General features: G+C 39.7%; 5 protein-coding genes across 5 annotated transcripts; 2 read left to right on the top strand and 3 right to left on the bottom strand.

The window, feature by feature from the left end:
• Nucleotides 1–1296: 1296 nt before the first annotated feature.
• PG986_014693 (13 kDa ribonucleoprotein-associated protein) lies at nt 1297–1742 on the top strand (the record flags this gene model as incomplete). Its single annotated transcript, XM_066850915.1, has 2 exons — nt 1297–1417; nt 1480–1742. 2 exons carry the CDS (start codon nt 1297–1299, stop codon nt 1740–1742), a joined length of 384 nt encoding a protein of 127 aa, XP_066693153.1.
• Nucleotides 1743–2034: 292 nt separating this feature from the next.
• PG986_014692 (uncharacterized protein) lies at nt 2035–4365 on the bottom strand (the record flags this gene model as incomplete). The annotated part of the gene is made up of 1 exon (XM_066850914.1): nt 2035–4365. The coding sequence occupies one exon, from the start codon at nt 4363–4365 to the stop codon at nt 2035–2037; it is 2331 nt and encodes a 776-aa protein (XP_066693152.1).
• Nucleotides 4366–12360: 7995 nt separating this feature from the next.
• PG986_014691 (tyrosinase precursor (monophenol monooxygenase)) lies at nt 12361–15025 on the top strand (the record flags this gene model as incomplete). Its single annotated transcript, XM_066850913.1, has 8 exons — nt 12361–12771; nt 12857–13198; nt 13272–13634; nt 13695–13708; nt 13769–14070; nt 14158–14329; nt 14378–14723; nt 14825–15025. The coding sequence occupies 8 exons, from the start codon at nt 12361–12363 to the stop codon at nt 15023–15025; spliced, it is 2151 nt and encodes a 716-aa protein (XP_066693151.1).
• A 1339-nt stretch (nt 15026–16364) lies between these two features.
• Nucleotides 16365–16664, bottom strand: PG986_014690 (uncharacterized protein; the record flags this gene model as incomplete). Its single annotated transcript, XM_066850912.1, has 1 exon — nt 16365–16664. One exon carries the CDS (start codon nt 16662–16664, stop codon nt 16365–16367), a length of 300 nt encoding a protein of 99 aa, XP_066693150.1.
• A 26-nt stretch (nt 16665–16690) lies between these two features.
• On the bottom strand, nt 16691–17008 carry PG986_014689 (uncharacterized protein; the record flags this gene model as incomplete). The annotated part of the gene is made up of 1 exon (XM_066850911.1): nt 16691–17008. The coding sequence occupies one exon, from the start codon at nt 17006–17008 to the stop codon at nt 16691–16693; it is 318 nt and encodes a 105-aa protein (XP_066693149.1).
• Between the last annotated feature and the right edge of the window lie 7300 nt (nt 17009–24308).

Genomic DNA, 24308 nt, shown 5'->3' with positions numbered 1-24308 from the left:
TAATTTACCTTTAAATATAATTAAAAGCGGTAAAATATTATTAATAATATTAATATATTTTAAAATAATTACCTATTCGCGATTAATTAAGTCGTTCCGTATTAAACTCTAATAGGCGATAAGTTCGATTATTATAATATTTTTCCTTATTATTATCGCAGTTCTTATTTTATTGGTATTAAATTTAAATCGAAGGGGTATATTATTAATAATAATAGTGTTAAGCCGATTAAAAAACTTTTATACGGCTTTATTTAATGTATATACGAGGCGTCGAAAATTTATTACTTTAATACGTACGGTCTTAAGGGCCGGATAACGTTTTAGAAAACGGTATACTTATTATTTACCGATAAGGTAATCGACTTTTTTTATAAGGAGGATACGTTGAATATATATACGAAATAGCCGGTACGTTAGTGCGTAGCTTAAACTAGCTTAAAAAAGGCTTATTTAATTAAAAAAGTTTTTTTAATAAGGGTAAAAAGTTAAAGGGCTTTATATTTCTTTTTTTTCGAAGGTTAATTTTTAAATCGATTGCGAAGGGTGCCCTTATTAACGTTATAGTTTTTAGTTATATAGTTAATGTTTTCGCCGGCTAGCACGGCTTAAACCGTTTATATAATGCGTGTTTTTTTAATTATATTAATAATAATAAAAAGAGGAAAAAAAAGAGGAAGAGATTAATTTACTTTAATTAAAAAACGAGTAAGATTTAACCCCTTTATATACTATTATTATTATTTAAAGGCTTTAAAATCATTTAAAATTAAAAGGGGTTAATTAAAAGGGGGGGGCAGCCAGTAAAGGTTACATTTTAAGTATTATATTAACTTAATGTATTATTTTATTTTCTACTCCGAGGATAAGGAAATAAATAAGGGTATTATCTTTAATTAAATCGTTAATTATTAAAAGCCTTTAAGAACTTCGCCTAACCTATTTACGTGTCCTAGTAACTTTCGGGTGCGTGAGATACTCTAATAGATCATTATAGTTCCCGCATAGAAATTTCATATCAGCTAAAGACGTTTACTTAGTTGCTATAGTCGAGAACCCGCTGTCGCACCTCGCCCCGGTTTTTAGGTAGCTTATCCCCAGACATGCTCATTTACTAGCCACATGTAAGATGCCTCCGTTTCCAGGCCTCCAATTGATTTTAGTCCAGTACATCTCAATCCTCAACCTCAATACTATCGCAAGGCAGTGAACCTCCTCTCGAGACGAGCCACACAAAACCAAGGCAGTGAACCTTCTCTCAAGGCGAGCCAACGGAAAACCAACAAAAAAGCAATAATGTCGTCACCACCTGGTACCGCAGCTGGGCCCATGGCTGATCCAGGTCTGGCACAGGAGCTGCTGGACCTAATCCAACAAGCATCGCACCATCGCCAGGCCAAGAAGGGTGCCAACGAAGGTTCGTCTACCTCCAATCATTCTAATGTCGAGAAGATTCATCGCTGACCTGCTTTGACGCAGTTACCAAGGCCATCAACCGAGGCGTGTGCGAAATCGCCGTCCTCGCCGCCAACGCCAATCCCCTAGCGATCCTGCTCCATCTCCCTCTGCTCAGCGAGGACAAGAACACGCCGTACGTGTACGTGCCGAGCAAGATCGCGCTCAGGCGGGCTTGCGGCGTTTCCCGCTCGGTCGTCGCCACTTGCGTCACGGCCAACGAAAGCAGTGACCTCGCCGGCCAGATCAAGGCTATGCGTGACAAGATTGAGCGGCTGGCGATTTGAGGTGTTGGCGATGGGAAGGTGCTCGGTGATGCTGGGCCACGATGACTGAGCTTCTCTTCCGATTCCTTTCAGTAGGTAATTGGGTCAAAGGAGGTTGGGTTTCAGCGTGTGTCCATTCCGTACATCCTAGGTCTAGTCTAGATACGTCAACTGCATAGATCGATGTTGTTGCTTCCGCCCGGCCGCCTCGTTTATTGCGTTATGATTTGCCCATGCAGAAAGTGTGTCGTCTGGTATTGAGAAACGGATTATAGCAAGTGTTTCAAATTACCAACGTCATACTACGGCGTTTTTAATTAGGTAAAAAATCCTTAGGTCCACCGTTTAATACAGGCTCAACAAGGTGCGGAGATGAAAACTCATTCAGCTTGCCATTCAGCTTGCCATTCACCTTCCCATTCAACTTGCCATTCACCTTCCCACTAGACTTACTAATGCCATCAACACTAAGCTTTCTCATCCCAGACAGTTGATCTCCAGTACCGTTTGGAGCCGACTGCATTGTAATCTTCTTCCTGGCGCTCTTGACGGACGTGGCGTGTACCGTCCCGTGATCCGGGCTCGGTTGCTCTCGGCGGGCTCGATCGACCTGGAAAGCCTCGGCCGTTTGGAGCCCGCCCATGGCCAGGTTACAGGCCAGCATGACGGCGATGGGGACCTGACGAGAGGCCGGGTCCTTGTCGTTCACGGCCACGGCGTAGGAGAGGGCGGACGCGTACGCGGTCAGGTTGGCGACCTCCCCCAGGATCGCCGACGTGCGGGTCTTGCTCGCGGGGACCTGGCTCAGCTCGTAAAAGTGCCACCCGGTCGCGAAGATCCGGGGGATCAGAAGAACGGAGCTGACGATGGCCCCCGTGGCGCGCCCGTCGTCGACCGCCAGGCCCGAGAACTTGCTGTCCGAGGTCGCGAGCTTGCCCTGGACGTACCCGCTGAACAGCACCTTGGAGATAAGCCCGGCGGCCGTGGTGGCGGTGGAGATGGCGCTGACGGCGGTGTTCTCAATGGGACACATGGGCACGAGGACGCCGGACGCGCCGTCCAGAATGCCTACCATGCCGCCGAGGACCGCGGCAGGGATGGAGAAGGGGTTCTCTCCCGTCGAAGCCTCGGCCTCGAATCCGACGAGAAAGTCGCCCATGAAGAGGCAGAAGCCGGCTGTTGCATGCCCGGCAATATGGATCCCCTGTCGCAGGGCCTGAGGCAAAGAGCGCGGTGACGCGCCTCGCCCGCCCGCTTTGTTGCTCTTGGTGCCATTAGTTGCACCAGCTCGATCAAAGAACGAAGGTTCAGCAAAAGTAGTCTTCCCGAGCAACTCTGTGAGACTTTCCCAACTCTCCGCCGAGATGATGGCCTTCACGTCGTTATTGTCCGGGAACGGTGACGCGCCATAGACAATCTTGTAGACCACATCGTAGCTCACTGCCCCGATCCACAAAAACAGATCGAGGTATGAGATGGTGGGAATACCGATCATGTCGAGGATGTCCGATATGACCGGGATGTGGATCTCGGTGTCCATGATCTCCATAACTTTGTTTCCCAGGGCGCTGAGGGTGTCCAGGAGTGCGTCCACTACGACCTGGGCCGAGAGCAAGATCCCCTCTGCGAGAACGGCGGCGAGTGCCTTCAGAGCTTCCGAAACGCTCATCGTGGGTAGTTTCGAAGCTACGGTCGCGAGATCCGAGTAGACTCCCGACAATGCTTGCCCCTCGTCCGACAGGGCCTTGAGTAGCGCTTCGACGACGTCCCCGAATTGGGCCTTGGACGCTGCGCTGTTGCCTGACTTGACCGTTATGCTACTGGCATTGTTCCGAAAGTGCGCCGCGAAAAGCATCGAGGACGAAGTTTGGCCTTTGGCCGGGCTGCTCGCGCTTCCGCTGGCGGGTTTGGAAGACGCGTCGCCCAGTGAAGACCAGTCATCCATGCTAGCCCACTGATGGAGGGACTTCTGGGCATCCACGATGTGATCGTCGAAGGCGGCCTTGGTGGCGCTCAGTTGGTCCATTTGGTGTCCCATGTACAGTTTCACCAGACTGTGCAGGACATCCTTGGTTCTTTTGATGTCGCCCCATTCGAACAGGAACTTGACGAACTGGATTAGCTTCTCGATCGCCGTCTCGATGACGGTGAAGATCCATTCGATGGCGCCGACCACCGCCTCCACCGTGTCCAGAACGGCGCGGTAGACCATGCCGGCGATGGTGGCCACGAAGTGCCAGGCATCCGTTGCGGCGTGCTTGACCAGCTCGATGACGGCCTCGACGCCCGTCTTCAGCCATCGGAACAGATCGCCCGCGGCAATGGCAATGAAGTCGAAGGCGCCTCGCGCCGCGGGCAGGCCCAGGAAGGCGGTTGCCGGCACCACGCGGGAGCAAGTACGGTCCAGCCTCGCCAAACGCGTGAAACTGGGCGGATTCGCGTCGTTCCAGGCTTCTTGAAGGTTGGTCATCCCGGAGGCTATCGTTTGGAGCTCCGCGGTGCTCGTCGCGGAGTCGACAAGGCTCGAGTAGCTGGTCGGCCCCAGCGTACCGCCCGCAACGGTTTCCGTTTCCGCAGGGAACGACGCGTCACGAAGAGCGCTTTCGGAGTCGAGGCTGGCTATCTTGGCGAAAGCCTTCTGCATCGGGTTGATGATGGTGCTCAGCGGGCCATTGCGGATCGACACGGTGAGGATGGCGTGTGTGCATCTTCTTGCCTAACGATAAACCAACATCTCTCTTCATCCTTCTAGACTAAAAGGGGGAAACGTTAAGCTTACTAAGCTGCCCTAATAGGATTAAATTAAATAGACTAATACTAGCGTTTAGATCGCAGGTTAAAAGATTCTCTAGACCTAATTTACGACATAAACCTTTATAATTAATAAAGAATAAAATTCTATATTCTTTTTAAAAGGGTCGCGACTTACTCTCTTTTTAATAAATAATAAAGGCTTATAGCGGAATTAAAAAAGTATAAGTTCTTTAAAACGTAAATATTATTACTAAGTATACCCTCGTAAACCGTTTTTATAATCTTATAACTATTATCCTTAAAGTAGCTAGCTACGCTTTATTAAAAATTAACTATTACTTAAATTAAATTAGTATTAATTTAAATAAAGTAATTCACTATTATATATATAATTTATAAGAAGTCCCTAAAAAATTAATCCGCTTAAATACGGCCTTTATTAAACTATTAATCTAATAAATTAACTTTTTTAAACGATATTCGATAATTAATAATAAATTATCGTTCCCTTATTTATAATACTATAGTACCCGGAGGCATCGAAGTAAATATTCTTAAATCTAGTCCTTAATTTTAACCTAATCTCGCCGTTTATTCTTTATTTTAGCGATTATAAAAATTACCTTTTCTACGCTTTTAACACCCCCTACTAGCCGGTTTAAAATAACCAGCTTAAGGCTTATATAGTTTTTATATTAATTAAATTAAAACCGGCCGGTTTTAAACTTTTTAAACTATAACGAATATAGGATTTTTATCCTAAAGGTTATATATAACCCTATTATAATAAGATTAATTTTCTATTTAAACTTCCCCGTAGTTTATACGTTATCCTATAATTAAAATACTTTTAATAACCCTTTACTCGCTTATTATTAAATCTATATTTACTAACTCGCTATATTTCGTAAATAAAAAAGATTTAACGTGGTTTACTACTACGCGACGTATATTACTTAGCGACGCACTTTAATTTAATTCTAATATAATTAAACTTTAACGCGTAATACTTTTATAACTATAATGCTTAATTAATTTTAAAAAGATTAAATAGTTTTAATAATTTAAACGATACGAAACGGACCGAATTAAATAAACTAAAAAATAGTAATAAAAGTTTATAATATACCCGAATTAATTTTACGCTATCGAATTTACGGCCGAACTTTAAAACGCGAAATCCGACCGAAACGACGTAAAATAAATTTAATTAAAAAAGAGGTACTTTATAAATATATAATTAATTTAAATATTTAAGGGATGCCTTCCAATTTCGTTAATATAAAAAATATAGCTAATTTTTTTACCGCGTTACGCGGCGGCGACCGCGTCGATAAGTATTAAGTTAAGCGTTTTATCGACCGTAACCTAGATTTAAAAATTAAAATGAATCGTCGGTACGATTACTAAAGGGCTCTTTACGAAGATTTTAAAATTATTTTTACCTGGTTTACGCTAATCGTAAATATAAAAACGAAATACGGGATCGTTAACGAAAATATTTAGAATTTCGACGAGACCAGCTTTATAATAAATATAATCGGGTTAATATTTATCGTAATACGCGCCGAGCGGCGTAAAAAAACGAAGTCGGTTTAGCTTAATAATCGGGAATAGGCAATAGCGATTAAATATATTAATTCGTAAGGTTAATATATTCCGCCGTTTTTAATCGTTTAAAGTTAATATTACCTCGTGAACTAGTCCCGCGAAACCGATTTACCGGGCGATTAAATAATTAAGCCGACTTCTAATAATTAAATTAATAACGAAATAAACTTAAACTAAATTAAATATTTCGATAAATAAAAGATTATACTATAAGGGAAAAGATCGATAACTCGGTCGAACCATCGAATAATCGAAAACAAACTTTATTATTTAAATCTACGAGGTCGAATTAACCTAGCCGAACTTTTATCGAGGGGACGCAGCCAAGGCGTTACGGTATAGATAATCCGATAAATAATCCGATGATTATTAATACCGGTCGCGCCGGACTCGCGCAGAGCCAGTATTACCCGTAAAGCAACGTCGCGGCGTATAATTAAAGACTTTAAACGCTTTAAACGCGTTTTAATAGCGAAAATAGCTCGAGAAGAGGTATCGAAGAAGGATTAAAGTATTTAGAAAAACTAATCGTTAATTTAGTAATTTTTAGTAGTAGGCGTAAAGAAATTTTTTAAGTAATTAAGGAATTTCGTACCGAAGCGACCGAATTACGATCGTACTTCGATAACGATAATAACGCGTTAATAACCCGCGAGGAATTATAAAAAATAATCGAAAAAGTTATCGTTTAAATTACGTAGGATTCTAAAACTATATAAACTAAGTTTTAAGCTTAAATTATATTTACGCCGCGTAGTAGCGATCTTATTGCTTAGTAATCGAAAATTATCGTCTTAGCCCGTCGAAACCGCGAAGTAATAATTAAAAACGTAAATTAATTTAATGATATTTAAAAAAGGAGGCTAATAAATATCGTGTAAAGCGTTAATACGGTAATCGGGCATAGCGAGGCTATCGTAGTAAAAAAATTACTTAGCGGCGATATTGTTTTTATTTTTAAAAACGAGGCGAAAAAACATATAAAAAATAATAAATAGGTTTTAAACGCTTTCGGGATTAATGTATAGTTTATTTATAAAAAACTCGTAGTTATCGCGAAAAAAATCCCAGCGAAAAAGCTACGGGATATTTATAACGAAGCCGTGTTATTACGTAGTTTACTCGTAAATAAATATAACTCGAAAAAGATTTCGAAATATAAACATAGCTTATCGAAAAATCTCGAAGTACGCTACGTTTCCCTTATCCTATATACGAGCTCCGTTTAAACTACGAAAGATTTATGCGACAACGGCTTAATATAAAATTCCGAGATCTTCGATTACGAACCGTATAACGCTAACCTCCGTATTTAATAGTACTACCGTTATTACGGCTACGGTTACGTAGCTAAATATTATCGAAAATAATAGCGATATAGTTATTACTTTATAGTAGTACACCTTAGGGGAAACTAAAAATACCCTTAAAAAAGATTACGAGGCAAGAAACGTTATATTAATTACGGCAGGGAATATACGGTGTAAGATCGCGGCTGCCCCGTAACGATTTAGTAGAGAAAACGCGTAAAAAAAGCTTATATTTACCGGCCTCGTTAATTCGAAGTCCGTAATACCGGCGATAACTCGGTAGGAATAAGGCGTTTATTACCACTAACGACGTTCCTTATTAGCGATAAAGAAAGGTATATAGTAGTTTCGCGGAAAAAAGGCCGCCCGCGATTTGATTCGATAGCGAGTAATTAAAGTAAAGAAACACGCTCGCAAAGCCGGCGCGGTACCGTTATTTCCTTATTAATATAAAATATTATTATAGTTTTATAATTATAAGCTTACAAATAATATATTAAAACGTTATAATATTAAAAGTAATAACGGTATTTATTTTAACTAACTAAAAAAAGTACAATATATTAACACTATAAAAAATATAAACGAACCCCCGTACGTAAACTGCGTACTGTTTAAAAACAATTAAATATCGAGTAATTTACGGCGAAAGCCAAGCGGTTATTTATATATATAAACGCCTCGATATCGTTAAATTAAAAATTAAAGCAGGCCCCGATTAAGCTATCGTTATAATACCAAGGGAAAAAAGTAGCCGCTTTACTATATAATTTATATATTCGCTAATTTAAAAAACTTTTCGATAACGAAGCCCCTTAAACGACCTCGATATGACCTCGTACCCCAGGCGACACTTACTCGTCGAAAACTTTAATACATACTATCCGCTTTAAAGCGTATATAGCAAAAAATCGTACGGAGTAAACAACCTTCTTACCTTTACGGACTAATAAAATTTAAAGCTAGCTACGCTATATAAAAAAATCACGAAACAACGCTACGAACAAAAAGATTCCACGCTAAACCTAGCTTAAGTAACACGAGGAACGATAATTTTATATAAAAAAAACCCTGGCTTAAAAAGTTCTAACTATAGGGCATAAGTCGTTCGCGTTAAACTAAAAGCCAACTCGCTACGAAATAATAAAACGAAAGTAAAAGGATAGAACTAAATGATATTAAATAAAAGGTTAGTACGGGCGGAAGCCGGAGCACGTTTAATCGATATCGCCGAATTAATAAGCTCGAAAGAGCTAAATTAAACTATCGATAACTTTATAAATAACCTACGAAAAATTACCGATATAGTAGCCCTAAAAAAACCCCTTATATTAGTAAAAGTACGCCCTAATAGTCACTAAAAGTCTAAAAAGCGTAAACTATAACGAAATAACGATACCGAGCTTATTTCGCGGTACCCTCGCAATACACTTAAAACTAATATACCGAGTCGAAGACGGACCTAGAAAGAATCGTTTAAATAGCGAAAACGAAAAGCTAGCGTTACATAGTCGCCGCTACCTCCTACGATTCTAAGATATTTTAATCGCTCGAACGATAAGCCCGACTACGGAGCTAAACGTTACCACAAACAGCGGGAATCCTAGAATTACGACGTAGCGAAAAAGCTATTAATAAAACGCGAAGCCACGATAAAAAAGCTACGCTCTTTTCGGAAAGGTTTTTTTTTAACCTAAAAGCCGACCTTACGGACTTAAATACCGTACCGAACTACGCCCCTAGCCTTACCCTTATCGAGGTAAAGGTAACGGCTGAAAAAATAAAAAATATTATTAAGCAAACAGGACCCTGGAAAACTTTAAGGGAAAACTTTTTTACCTCCTGGTTTCCTTAAAACGTATAAGGAACCCCCTTTTCTAAACGTTAGCCGGTTTAGCGATAGCGAGCTTTCGGCTTACCTACTTCCCTAAACGTTTCTATACGATAAAGGTTATCGTAATCTTAAAGCTAAATAAAATAGTAATCGAAAAATAGACACTTAGTGGATAGAAACCTATTTTATTATTTAATACGGTCGGGAAAATAATAGAGATAATTATAAACCGGCGAATTACCGGAATAGCCGAAGAATACTCGCTTTTACTTAAAAACTAAATAAAAAACCGAACGCAGCGGTTTACCGAGCTAACTATTTAATTAATTACCGACGTCGTCCGTATAACGTAACAATAAAAAAGCGTCGCTTTTCTTTTTTAACTCGATATTAAAAGCGTTTTTAATATAATTAACTATAAAAGACTAATTACTACACTCCGCGAGAAAGGATTACCGGATTAGGTTTATCGATAAGTTAAGAGCTTTATTACAGACAAATCGGTCCACCTTTATTTCGACGGTAAATCGTTAAAAAGGATCCAGCTCCGCGTTATCACCGATCCTCTTTATTTTTTATATCGTTATATTATATAAAAAACTAAAAGCGCACAAGCAGTTTATTATCGTCGGATTCGCGGATAATACGAATTTTATTATCGTAAAACTAAACCACGTTACGAATTACCGAAACTTAAAAAAAGCTTAGGAAACTTATAGCCGTTAAGCACGTACGAGAAAAATAAAGTTCGAACTTAAAAAAAGCGAGCTTATTTATTTTATTAAAACGCGAAAAGCTTATACGCTATAGGTACGCCTCGGAAACGTTACTATAACGCTAATAACCTCTACGAAATTCCTCGGCGTCTAGCTCCATCGAAAGCTACAATAGAAAAACTATATCTTAAAAATTAAAGCGAAAATAACAACTTAAATATTAGTTTTCACCAGGCTCGTAACGTCAGCTTAGAGATATTCGGTACGAAGAGTAAAAGAGCTTTATATAAAAATAATACGTAGCGTACTCGCGTACGAAACGTCGGCTTAGCATAGAGTAAACGATACCGAAAAAGGCCAGCCTTTAGCCTTATAATAGTCTAAAACTCCTATCTCCGGACCGTAACAGGGGCATATAAGGCGACCCCTTAATACTATTTAAAAACTAAAGCGGCAGTTCCCCCCTCGACCTCTATCTAAGTGCGAAAGTAGTTAGCTTCGAAATATATATAGAGATTACCGGAAAGCTATAACTTTTACGCGGCGCTTATATAAAAACGGTAAAGATTATTAATAAAAAATGTAGTGTAAAAAAAAAAAATAAAAGAAACCTTAAAAAGCTATTAGCGAAGCCCCTACGACTTTATAACTAAACGACGCTTAATTAACGTTAACTAAATAATAACTAGATGGTTAAACGGTCGAATAAGCGTTTAAAAAGAAATAGGAATAAAGATAGTTTTATACCGTTATTTCGACGCGAGGCCGCCGCGAATTAACTATAGAGTCGCCGTTAAACTAAGAAGCGTGCCGTCGTTATAACGATATGTTTAAACACGAAACATCGGTTTTAATATAAACACGTATTAAAAAAATAGGGCTTAAATCGTTCCTATTTACCTATCGGGTTTTAAACGTTCCGACGCCGCTATATAACTACGGTAAAAAACGGGAGACAGCCGAATACTTAATCCTATACTATAAAAACTTCGAGGAAAAACAAGAACAACTAATAAAACAGTTAATACTTAATCCGCTACGAACTCGTCGCGATCTAGCGGCGCTTATTATAAAAAAAGATACGGCGAAAGTTATCGTAAAATAGTTTTTACGAACTGGTCGACTGCCGCTATATAAGTTAACAATAAAAATTAGGGGACTACCCGAACCTAAATAATCTCTTTTTAAGCCCTAAAACAAAGGTTACTAAGCTAATAGGTGAAAACTAGCATAATAACGTCGAATACGTAAGGTAGATTTTACGATATTAATAGCGTATATTTTTAATCTAGCTTCGGCACGGTTTATTGCACGAGGAACTAGGTAGATATACCGAAGGCCTTCGGCATACGGCGTACTATTAATAATAATACCTATTTTTATGCTTTTTGCATGAGGGATGGCAGAATATCATAAAAGCGTCATATTTGGGCAGGGAATCAGACATTACGAAAGGCTTGACTTTTCCGTACTCATGCTTGAAAAGCCCCCGGATAATCGTTTCCATGGGGATTTGATCTAGTCCTGCCGTGCGACTGGGCTCTTATAGCCAGTAGTGTCCGGTGTAATGGTTGGCGATAAGTTCCAGTAGACTTCCAAGATGCAAGCTTGGCAATGTGGTCCTTTTGCCTTTTAGACGGGGCTGGCTCAGTTGGCTGGGGTGTTCAGAGGTCGTCGCCCTGGCATCCGGCAAGCACAGCGATGCGTCTCTTATCTGGGTTACCATGATATGCCAGCAGAGGGTTCAACGGGTCCAGCGTAACGACTACCGTGCGCTCTCGTCATTTTTGTAACACACCAACTCGAGATTGAAAACAAGGACTCCTTGTACCCTGCTCCCTTGCATCTGGCCTTCTATGATCCCTGATCGTAGTAGAACAATAGTACGTAATCTTTTCGTATGATTCAACATTTGCTTGCGTTACCTAAACAGAAGCCTTTTAGCAATTCGCTGCTACTGCACTCAACTCAAACTGTCTTGATGACACCACGGCTATGCTAGGCTTATCCTCGACTGGAGCTATGTTCCCTTTAAAGTTGACCTGGCCTGCTGCAATTGAGATTCCAGCATCTGAATGTCTTGCAGGATTGGTCAAGCAAGCAGTTGGCGATATATTGTTTAGTGGCAACTGAGCATGCATTCTGATGCGCATCTGAAGAAATACACATTCCATAATGATCTGCTCATTATCATCCATACTACAGATTAGTCCGAGTTAAAAAATTTTCATCATTTCTCACCATGTTACACGTGCTGTGGCTGCGTTGTACTTGCCGGCCGTTGAGGTCTGCTTTTCACATAAGAAGAGCCAGCAGACTGATGCTGTAGAGTAATATAATACTTCGAAGTTCAACCCCTTACCATACTCTCACCCAAGGAGGTCGGTCATTGCACCTCAGTCACGACCGACACCATGACACCACTCGACGAACTCAGACAAGCCAACGAGCGTGGCACCATCAGAGGCCTCCGTGATGTTTCTGGTGTCAAAGAGCGGCTCGATATCGATATCATGATAGATACCAAGCCAGACACGTTCAATCTCTTCATTCTCGCTGTCAAGGAGCTTCAGAAGCCCGCAAACGAAAACACTCCCGATGCTATGCGATATGCCGAACTTTCTGGTGAGATCTCACAGTATATTTGCTTGTTGCACCCCAGCCTTGAACTCATGGCCTGCGCAGGCATTCATGGCCTCCCACAAAGGAAGTGGGAAGGGGATCATGAACCAAAGGAACCAAAGAATAAATCGGAATATTCGTACTGTCATCACGGAAAACGAACCTTCCACGTGTGGCATCGTCCTTACGTGGCGGCTATGGAGGTATTTGCTCGCTTCTCGACCCCCACACCATCCGATCAGGTTCAATCACCATCTCTAAACGGTACTGATCTGAGTGGTTGACTAGCAAAGTATTTTCCTGACCATGCTTGACCTGGCAACCAAATGGAAGTCGAAAGAGGATCGAGACAAATATACCAAGGCGGCCTACGACTTCAGATTCCCATTTTGGGACTATTTCCGCCCCAGAGGTGAATCGGTCCGTTTCCCTGGTGTTATCAGTGATGGCAAGACCGAATTCAAGTATGACTACTCGTGCCCCGTAGCATTCATGTCAGAGAAAATCGAAATCCTCACGTTTCCCGACGATAAAAAGGAAGTTATGGACAACCCTCTCTACCACTACAATTTTGAGGAACACTTTTTATCCTATGAGGATTGGAAGAAATCCAGGCTGGATGAAAAGGACGTATGATACCGATTCTTTTTATTATGTGAGCCCTTTTCACTATATCACACATGATTGCTCACAGTCGCAATAGCTACCGTATTTGATGAAGACGACACGCCGCTGGCCAAAGTTTCCGATCAACAAGGATTCAACAACTGACTTGAACAAAGCTCTTAACAAATACCGTATGGACAGCAACCGTCTCATGGTGCGCTTCATGACCGATTCTTCATACAACCAGTATGATTGTTGGGTTAGCACCAATAAAGATTATGATCCAGTGCTCCCAGACCCCAGGGATGTAGAACGTGCGCGCCTGGGCAGCCTCGGCCATATTGTGGCGGAGGACAAACCTGCGGGGTCTTTGGAAGACCTTCATAACAGTTACCACGGATGGATCGGCGGGGATGGGCACATGTCCACTGTCCCGGTCGCCGGCTTCGATCCAATTTTTGTAAGAGCCTCTACCACCAAGTCTCGGGAACAGAAAAGTGAACTTTGCTAACTGGAATAGTGGGTACATCACTGGTAAGCAATCCTAGTGAGGTTGCTCCACGTCTGGGGTACAACTCATTGAGTGTTTCCTAGTCAAATTGAAAGATTAGCCGCAATCTGGCAAGCGATCCACAAGGGCGAGAAATACAGCTGGCTTGGTGATCCAAAAGAGCGCTCGTGCGAGTTGAAGCCTTTTCGAGGTCGAACCGGTGAAGTCCAGTGGAAGGCGGACGACCTGCAAGATTATGCGATCTTGGGCTATACATACCCCGAGATAGGCATTCAGGAGGACAAGAAGAAAACCGTGGAGATGATCCATCATATGTATGATTGGTCTATCTATGACCCAGATGAACCGCGCCCGGACCCGTCTACGGTGATACCGCCCGATGACAGTGAGTCCATCTCCTTGCAGCCAATCCTGGAAGTGACTGTATTCCCCCCAGGCTTGACTCAACACTAACGGAGCCTCTGGAAAATAGTGAAACCAATCTGCATCTCGGAACGGTTCTTTAAATCAGTTTGGCCCCCGAAAACCAACGCTTGGCTTCTCAGCCTGAAACAGCAGACCATTCCATACAAGAGCCCAGGTCCAGAACACGGACACCATCGACTGACACCACGTGAATGGTATATTGACAGCTCGGTCAAGAGGTGAGGTTCTGCATTTTATGACCGATTTTCCTCTCGCCTTTTCGCCAGCTCGTTGTCCTGGCACGCATGGACTGACCCCGCCTCCTCCAGGAATGCCTTAGGGTCTACCTTCTCCATCATCTTCTTCATCACAGAGAACGAGGACGATCAGATCACGTCAAGTGAAAACGCCATGCTGCTGCCGAGTGCTGCGGGGGTTCACCACGTTTTTACGGAACCGACCCACGTATGCGAGAACTGCCGCCGCCTCGCTCGCGAGGACACCGTCGTCACGTCCACGATGCCCATCACCTCCAAGCTCATCGACTACCGCTTCACAGAGAAGCTGGAAAATCTCGATGCAGATGCTGTAGTCCCATTCCTCAAGGGTAGACTCCGATGGCTGGTAAGCGCGGTAAGTACTTTCTTGTTCTGTACCCTCGCATCGCATAAGCTGGTTGTTCATTTCCTGCTTTCCGGCAAGTTCGGCACTGACGTGCCCAATCTTGTGCTCAGCCGCACGTGAACGATGAGGATATTCACCATACCGATTTCGATTTCAAGATAAATATCACCTCCCATCTAAGACTCGACGACAATACACTCGAGTACAAGCAATATTTCGAGATCATCAAGGACGTTTTCCAAAGGAACCCAGGACTCCTCCCCCCCGCGCATCCCAGTCCCCGAGAGCAATATGCAATAATACTGTGTTGAAGTGGCTGCACATTTACGGAAGGCTCTACGACATATAGGGTGTTGGAGAATTTACATTCTTTTCGAGGTGGACTATAGGTGACCCATTCTCTGTCACTGCACAGCTATTGACCAAGTGAAAAAGGCTATATAGTCGACGTTCAATCATTCAAGTTAATCATTATTTTTGCCCTAAACAGTAACCTACACACTCATTAGTCAGATAAAATCGAAATCAGATTCTGAGTCGGGGCTGCTCGTACCTAACATGACGTGATTCCGAAGGTCAAGCTGCCCCCGTGCAGCATCCTAAAGTAGATAATAAGCTAGCTTGCCTTATGGATACAAGTAAGTCTTCGCCGCCATCTGCATGTAAACAACACCGGGCGGGGTCAGCTTCACCAGGAAGCTACCGAAGCTGGGCTTGCTACCTACACATTCAACGCGGGTGTCTTCAATAACCATATCAGCCCCGACTGGACTCGTGTTCTTCCTATTAAACCAACGTTAACCGTCTCCGACTAATTATAAGATAATAAAACTAGATTTTGATTTCCGAGTAGTATCTTGGCGCCACGCGGCTCCATATCTCTATATCCGAGTTATAAGGGATCATAATAAGCTCTATTATATAGTGTCAAGGTGTAAATTTGACAACATCGTCCTTTTACCCGGTTAGGGACGGTTCTTCGTCGGCACTCCGTTTGTACTACTGTAGCTGCTCTCCGGCCCAAGTACTAAAGACCACTTGTTTGCTGACGTTGGCCAAAACAGAACCCCCTTGAGGCTGGAACAGATGCGAAAAAGAACAAACATGACTGGAAGTATAGGTACAGGAAGGAGTAGACTTGAGCTTGTCAATGACAGGCGCCCTGCAACCTCTTTCACACCGAGACCTTGCTTCTGACCTGCCAATGGGATTAGCCGGGGACGAGCTGGAGGTCGACTCGAAGCCTAATCCAATATCCTGGCTCATGAATAGCGAGTTCTCTCGCCCAAGTAACTTGCAGTCATTATCCTCAAAGTATGGGCGCTTTTCGTATATGCATATGCGCCATGGAGAGGTTCTGGTCCAGGGGGCTCCACAGCCCAACTTCATCTCGCAAATTGGTAAAAACTGGGAAGAGTAGAGAGTGCTGGGTATGAAATATGGATGTCCAATAGAGGCGATGACTTGTTTTCTTCACAAATCACGCCACTGGAGGTGAGTTAGAGACCGCACGTCTACGTCAGACGGGTGATTGTGTTTGAGGAGGTAAGAGGTGAGACACGGGAAACTAGGGGGTGAGTAACAAAGAAGAACGCCTTATTCCTGCGTCATTTTGTTATAGAGTTTAGAATCGTGCTGTAGCGTAGATAGCTAGCCTAGGTGCGACATGTGCCCCAAGGCAAATTCTCCCCTTCCCTGGTGACGTAATACGACAATATACGGAGTAGCGAACGTCATAGTCAAGAAGCAACAGGTTGTGAAAACACCCGATCCCTCCTGAGTCGCGGGCTGGGAGGTCTGTTTCATGGGACTGTTGGGAATGACAGTCCCGCCGTACTCGTCGGGGATGGCGTCGTAGACAGACAGAGGCTCCGCCGCGTCAACAGGAGCTGCTGCAATATATTCGGGTTCGGTTTCGTACTCAGCATTCGCATCGCCATTGGCGTCCATCTGGGCCTTGGAATTGGTGACTTCGACTAGGCGGCTCGATCGTGTCGCTCGGCAGTGGCTCGGTCTCGCATAACACATGATGGATCGACGAAACTGCTGCTGTTAGCAACGGTGTTGGATACACTCGACGGAACGGTAACTGGAACATGGGGACAGACAATCCTGTTCAGGTCCGGCACCCGCTGCCCGCGCGGGACGTGCATCGCGTTTTCCACCACTCGTACGTTGGGTTCCAGTACGCGAGCGCGCTGAAGACGTCGCAGTACCCCTGAGTCCCGCGTCTTGTTCTGCAGCGACAAGCCGCTCCTGCGAACCTTGTCTTTCAGCCTCTTGCTGTGGGCCATGGCGGAGGTCTAGCAAGGCCAAAACGATTCGATAGCCTTCTGGGTCCCTTGGAGCATCTCGCGGAACGGTAGATGTAGTAAGTGCTGGTTTGCAGGCGTGAAACGTTGATGACATGATGAGCTCGGGTTGGGCGAGCGTCGCCAGGGGAGCTGCTGATCCGGTTCCGAACCCATGTTAGCGAGAGGAATCTCGGGCCAGCTTCTCTTCGGCGTGTCTTGAGAAGTTCTTGCGCAGTTCAGGAGGATTGGGCAGTTGGTCCTAAAATGACGCGGGGTCGCGAACCGGCTTTACGCAAAGAACGGTGGGTTCTAGACCTGGTCCGCTGGTTGCGCTAGTGCGCCATTCTTCTAACGCTGCACTCCAATAGTAGGGTCCAAAGGTCTGCAGGCAGCTATGAAGCCAGCACCGGAAACAGCGCGTGAGGATCTTCAAGCTCTCGGCGGATGCAGCGATAGAGAATACGCTACTGGGTGATTCAGACTCCGAGGTGACCGACCTGAACATGGTCTGCGTCACAATCAGGCTAACAAAACTCAGGACCGAAAACAACCCGTGAGACTCTTCGAGCTTAGGCAGCAAAAAGACAGTACTGCATGTTACTGGATGATTCTGGTTTCATTCGGAATCGGCGTACCACGTCGATAAGAGTACAGTTGGATACTACGGTCGGGCGGACCAGGATCGTTGTTTGGCCTCCCAGTACAACGCGGTTGTCCCAGTACATATTTCCCTTAGTGGGTCCTGGTAGGGTCATCGGTCTCCAAGGTATCGATACCTTTCACCTAACATAAGTCGCCCAAAGAGGGGCAGTACATCCCCACGTGAATGAGGCCTACCTCGGCCGCGACCTTATCCTGGCTACTACAGCGGAGCTCAACTTCCTAGAGGCGGGGTGACTCGGACTCCCAAAACGACCCTGTGCGCGCTAGTCAGCGTTGAAAACCCATTTGACCCCGCTTGAATCTACTTTTACCCCCCGTCCTTATCAAACCTCACGATGATGAAACACCATAAATATTGCATGGATTTAATTTACTCAATCGACACATAATCATGGCAACTACGAGTCAATCCGAGCCTCGTATTGTAGTCATTTCATTGAGATACGAGGCATATCTCGAGACTTTGTGCGCTGGCTTGTTGGCTCCACTCCGCGAAAAGGCAAACGTTGTTTGGGGTAAGATGCAACCCCCTTTGGCTGACCCCCCCTTACTGACCCCCCTAAAATAGATGTAAAAATTAATAACAACATTAATAGATAGGTTAATTAAGTAATACACACTGTATTTTAAGGTCTATTTCGGCTCGTACGTATTATAATAGAGTTACCCTTATTATTAACTCGATTTACATTAATTTCTACTATTTTACCGGCGCCCCTTTTCGGCCTTTTCTTTAGCCTTCCTTTTTTAACGTCCTTTTAAACTTGTTAAATAAAAGGGTTTTCCGAAAGGCTAGTTTTAAGAGAATATAGAAAACTTTAACAAGTTATTTATTATAGTAACTTTAATACACGGAGTTTAAATTAATGCCTTAGAACCTTAATTAGAGAGGGATAAAAAGAGAAGAGAAAATCTCTTTTATAAGGATAAATAAAAGAGAAGAGATTACTTTAAATTATATAATATTTATTTCTATTTAATACACGTGATATTTAATAATTAAGAGTTTTATATTACTTTAATTAATTTCGAATAAGAGGTATTACGACCTTAATCGGATTTATATAATAACGAATAACGATAACATATAAAAGACTTACTTTAAGTCGCTAAATAATTAAGATACCTAGGGATCCGAGTTTCGAAAAAAGGCTAAGGTTTTCGAAATCTAGGAATATATTAATTTAGAACGAAAAATCGATTAAATGTTTTTTTCGCAACGATTACTTTTAATCGATTATCTTAAAAGACTAGCGTAATCGAATAAACGATTATTTATTAATGTCGGCGAAGGTTTAACTTTTAATTAAAACGATTTACTAGTAATATTTATTACCGACTTAATAAATAACGGCCGATTTAATTTCTAGCTCGATTATATTATATATACTTATAAAGTAAAAGAATATAAAGATTATCGGAATAAGGTCGAAAAGTTTTTTAATTAAGTACTAAATACCGTATCCGATATGTATAAAAAGACTTGTTACGATAAAAATAGCGACCTAAACGACTAATATACCGCCCTTTACGAAGTTAAAAAGGTTTAAAATAGTTACTAAATAACGGAAGCTAGAGAGGTTTACCGTATATTTATTAAGCCTCTTATTAAAATGCCTTGAGATTTTAATGCTTAAGTTATTTAATAAGAAACCGTAATGGCCGAAAGTATCCGAAAAGGGGTGCTAGAGATATTTAATTTTTAAGCCTAATATTAAGACTTTATCGTTGCTTTTAAACCTATTATAAAGAATTAGGTTACTAATTTTTAATTTAATAGGCAAAATAATATTTATTCGAGACGGATAAAGTACCGGAAAGTGGCTTTCGATTTAAGAATTTTTAAAAAAATAATAATAAGGGCTCCTCCGGTATTAAGAGTATTTAAAGGGTTATTTATTACTTTTAGGGACGTTTTTAAAGACGAACCTTATACATAAAACTTAAATTAAAGCATAACGGGCTAAAAAAGCTTCTAGGTTTAGTTTTAATACTACCTCGAAAGGGATATTAATACAGTTACGAAAAGACGCCCAAAAAATAAGCGTTAAAAAAAAGAGAAAGGAGATCGATACGGAATACGGAGTATACTTCGGTAAATATACTTTAGCTAACTATTTTTATTTCTTCCCGAATAAAGCTTTTTAAGGATAAAGAGTATTAAAATTAATTTAAAGACTTATGGAATATAATATAAGTATATACACGGAGTTAATAAAAAAAATTAAGCGATTAAAAAAGTCGAAAAACTCTTTAAATTAATAACTCGCGCTCCGGATAATCGGTAAGACTAAAAGGTGTTTTATTATTTAATAAGTATTTAAAGGAGCCTTTACTGCGGCCACTTACCCTTTAAAAAACTTAGTAATCTTAGACTCAGGGATTATTATTCACATTTTTAACTAAATTAATCGATTTAACCGATTCCGGTAAACATATTTAGATAACTAAGTCTATATAAGAAATAACTCGGTTTAAATTATTAGCTACGGAAACGTGAATATTACCGTTAATAGTTTAAAAAAAAACGATTATAAAACTAATAAACGTAGTTTACTATAAAAACTTTAACTATAACTTAATATCTTTTAAATTTTTACGGCTAAAAAGGTATTAATAGAATAATAAGGCTTCGAATAACTGCCTACGCCGAAAAAACAATATAATCGTTTACTATTTAATAGAAAAATTTAATTAGTTTATTATCGAAAATATCTTAAAGTTTTATATTTCGGCAGTTTTTTATACGCGTAAAAACTAAATTAACTCTTAAACAAAAAGAGCTCCGAGCTTAACGTTAAATAATAAATAACATTTTCGATTTAATTATCCTAAACCCGAAGCTATTTTATATTTAACGAATTATTCTCGGGGGGTAAAAATAAAAGGACTTTTTATCGTTTAATATAAAACATACGGTGTATTAAAAACGAAACGCTAAATTAAACGATTCCCGAGAACAGATTTAACCGAACTAGGTTATTATATCGTAATAAACTTTTATAACTTCGAATTAAACCTTAACGGTAATAAAAACGTTATATTCGTAATAAATCGATATATATAGATAATTTAAAACTATTATTTTAAGGATCGAGAAACGATAACTTTTATTATAACTTTTCGCTATCTTATTAAGCTCCTTTAAAAATAATATAGCTTTAAAGTTCGAATTATAAAGTACGATAACGAGATTTTAATTAAAACTCTTAGTATAGTATATTAACTATAAAACTAATACTTTATCCTTTTCGAGCTTTCGGCGCCGTATACCTAGTTATAAAATAGAACCGCCGAACGCTCGGGAGGTGTAATTAAAGAAAAGGCTCGCGCGATAAAAAGTAGGCTTAAAGCTCCCGAATTTCCTATAGAAAGAGATTTAGAGATTAATAGTTTATTTAAATAACCGAATACCTAAATACTCCTTTTATTAAAAAACTTTATATAAAACTCTTTACGCTTATATAGCATATAAAAACGGCAGCTCTAAGGCGAAGAGGTAATTAAACTTAGCTTATTTTAAAGTTTACGAATATAAAGCTTATACTTTAACGGTTAACGCTTTAAAGAAATTATACCGGCTTAAGCGATTAAACTCGAAGGTATAAATTAAATACTTTATTAGGTATAACTTAATTAATATTTATAAGGTATAAAATTTATTAATTAACGAGGTATTCGTCGTTCGCGACGTGATATTCGACGAAGACTTAATTTTTAATAGCGTTATTTAATAATTACGGGATAATTTTCGAAAAGTTAATTATTAAACCCTAAGCTAGCTTTTATAATTAACGGCGCTTTTAAAAAAAAGTAACTTAACGTTAAATATAGCGACCTAAAAAGAAAATAAGGATATATCGACTAGTTTTAATAGTAAAAAGAATAATCCGATAGTTAAAAGTAGTTTAAGCCCGAAAGATTAAATAAAAAGGAAATCCTGTTTCTTTAATAAATAGCTATAAACGGAGGGAACGAAAGGGATTAATTACCCTTATATTACCGTAACTTTCGTTCTATTCTTAACCTTCGAAGCATTGCTTACCCGGCCGGCTTCCCTTTTTACTAGTATTATTAAGAGTTTTATTAATAACGGAAATCGTAATCGTATAAGCCCGGAAATAGTCCTGCCCGATCTCCGGTGCGTATTATTAGATAAGGTAAAATCCTTTCCCGTTCGATATATAAGCTAATAGTCTACGTTTAATATAAGAAGAGTATTTACTATTATAAGCTTAATAAACGGAAAGAACGTGAGCAAAGCATAATTTAAAGCACTTTTAAATTAAAAGCCGAACTAACTTAATAAAATAAAATTTAGTTCCTCGGTACTTTCTTTTAATTAAATATTAAAAGTATTATTAAAAGGTATTAAACTTTATAAGAGGTAAATGCCGATTTTACTTAAGAATTATCGTAACTTTATAGTATACTTATATAAAACACTCTTTAAAAAAGTAAAGAAGTAATATTTACTTAGCTATTAAGAAATGAAATTATAGACGAAGATTTCGTTATACTAAGCTTTAAGATACTAAGTATTTAATTATATATGTTATAGTTATAGTAATTCGAGAGGTAAAGCTATAAATTATTACTTTATTATAGAAAACCGAAAAAAATAAGGAAAAAAGGAAAAGGTCTAGCCTTGCCGGGACGATTTCTTTATTTAAATAGGTGGGGAAAAGTTAAGTGGCGCTTAAGCTATTTCTCGTATGCCCTTGCCTTACTTTAATTAGTAAAGCTATTAAAGGTTTATTTTAAAGTGCGCCGTAATATTACCCCTTTTTTTAAAATAGCTCGTCCCGAGATATATTAAGTAAAAAATTAGTATTATAATTATTTAAATTTATTCCTTTATTTAAATTATTATTTCTTTCGACCTTTCGTTATACCGTTTTTTTTTCGGGGGCGGCCGGTTTATTATTATTTTCGTATAGCTCATTAAACGTGTCGTTCTCGGCCGCTTACAGCTAGTACTATAAATATATCGGGGGATTAGAGGCCTCGGGATTTTATTCGTAGTAAGTTTATAATTACTTAGCCGTATTTTTAAAGTTCTTTGCGGGATACTAGGTTAAATCGGGATCCTATTCTTTTTATTCGACTTAATATTATAACTTTCGATAGTAAGTTTTTAAACTAATAATACGGTGTACTTTCTATTCTTTTTTTTTCGCTTAGTTCGATTATTTCGCCGTTAAGATTTCGTGCCGCTTATTCAATTAAGGGATTATTCGGGTACTTTTTAAATTAGTTTATATAAAAGACTTTAAAACCTATTTATCTTTTTAGGACTTTTAATAAATACGAGTAACCGATTTTTCGTTCGATTTTATAGTACTGTCGGGTTAAAAGATAATCGAGCTTATCGGCAAGCCTTATAAAAGACTAGGTTTTCTTAATAATAAATACTCGATCCCCGATATCGAAATCCGGTTACCGTCGGTGCTTATTTTTTTAATTATATATTCTCTATTAAGTTTTAGTTATATTTTTTTAGCTATTTTATAATAATTAACGATTCGTTTTATTTAATTCTGTACGGTTATTCGGTTAAGCTTTTCGCGTTCTTTTAAGTTCGTTATATTTTTAATCCTAGCCTCCTAATTTTAAATAGATTTTATAAGGAACCCTATTTCGATCTCGTAAGGGGAGTACCCTATTAAATTTTAGGGTAACGCAGCCTAGGCGGTATTTATAGCCGGTAAAGTTTCGTTTTAGTTGTTTTAAAAATAGTTAATAAATACTCGTAGTTTTTATTCGAGGTATTAAATCGCTACCTCGGTTTATCTCGCCGTTTAGAAATAATTTACCGAGGATAGTTTTTATTTAATTCTTAAGATTTTTAATACTTTATTTATAAAAGCGGAGATAAATTACAGTTTTTGGTTTAAAATTATTATTAAAGGGTAGTTATATATTCGGTATAGTTTTTCGTAATATAGTTAAGTTATTTCGATTACGGTAATAATTATTTAATAAGCGATATTTTATATTCGCTTTTTTAATTTATTAATTATTAGTATAATATTATCGTTCCCTTTTTTATTTTTAAGTATTATTTTAAAGTTTACCGCGATAATATCCTAAGGTTATAATAAAATTAATAATAAGTATAAAAGGCTTAGTATTTTATTGCGAGGAACTTTGCTCGGCCTATATTTTATATAATTAATTACGAACACATCGTAATCCTTACTTAATCCTGGCCACTAATATTTTATTTATACTAGCCGCTTAGTTTTATTCCTTCCTAAGTATGCTATAAGGGTTCGAGAGTAAACCTTATCGATTATACGGGTTTAAAGGTTACCTTCGTCGGGTATAATAAGGCGGCTTTAAAATAAAATAAACCGTCCGTTAATAGTTTATTTTTATATTTTATTTTCTCAGGCTTTTTATTTATATATTTTTAACCCCGGATATATAATATTCTCGTATAAAAGGGTATTAGTAAGTTTATATTTAAAACGTTCGGGTAGCTTTTTAATTAAGTATAATTAAGAGCTCGCTTCCTTTTTAATCGAGTAACGCGTTTCTTTTAAAGTTTAAATAATATTTAAAAAGGCTAGTTTAAATAGAGCTATAATTCGTTAAGCGTTTTTTCTATCTTTTTAAGTTTTAAAATCACCCG

Source organism: Apiospora aurea (genome assembly GCF_038362705.1).
Source record: "Apiospora aurea strain CBS 24483 chromosome Unknown utg000010l_segment0_segment0, whole genome shotgun sequence".
Taxonomy (NCBI): domain Eukaryota; kingdom Fungi; phylum Ascomycota; class Sordariomycetes; order Amphisphaeriales; family Apiosporaceae; genus Apiospora; species Apiospora aurea.
This window is presented reverse-complemented; position numbering and strand designations above follow the sequence as displayed.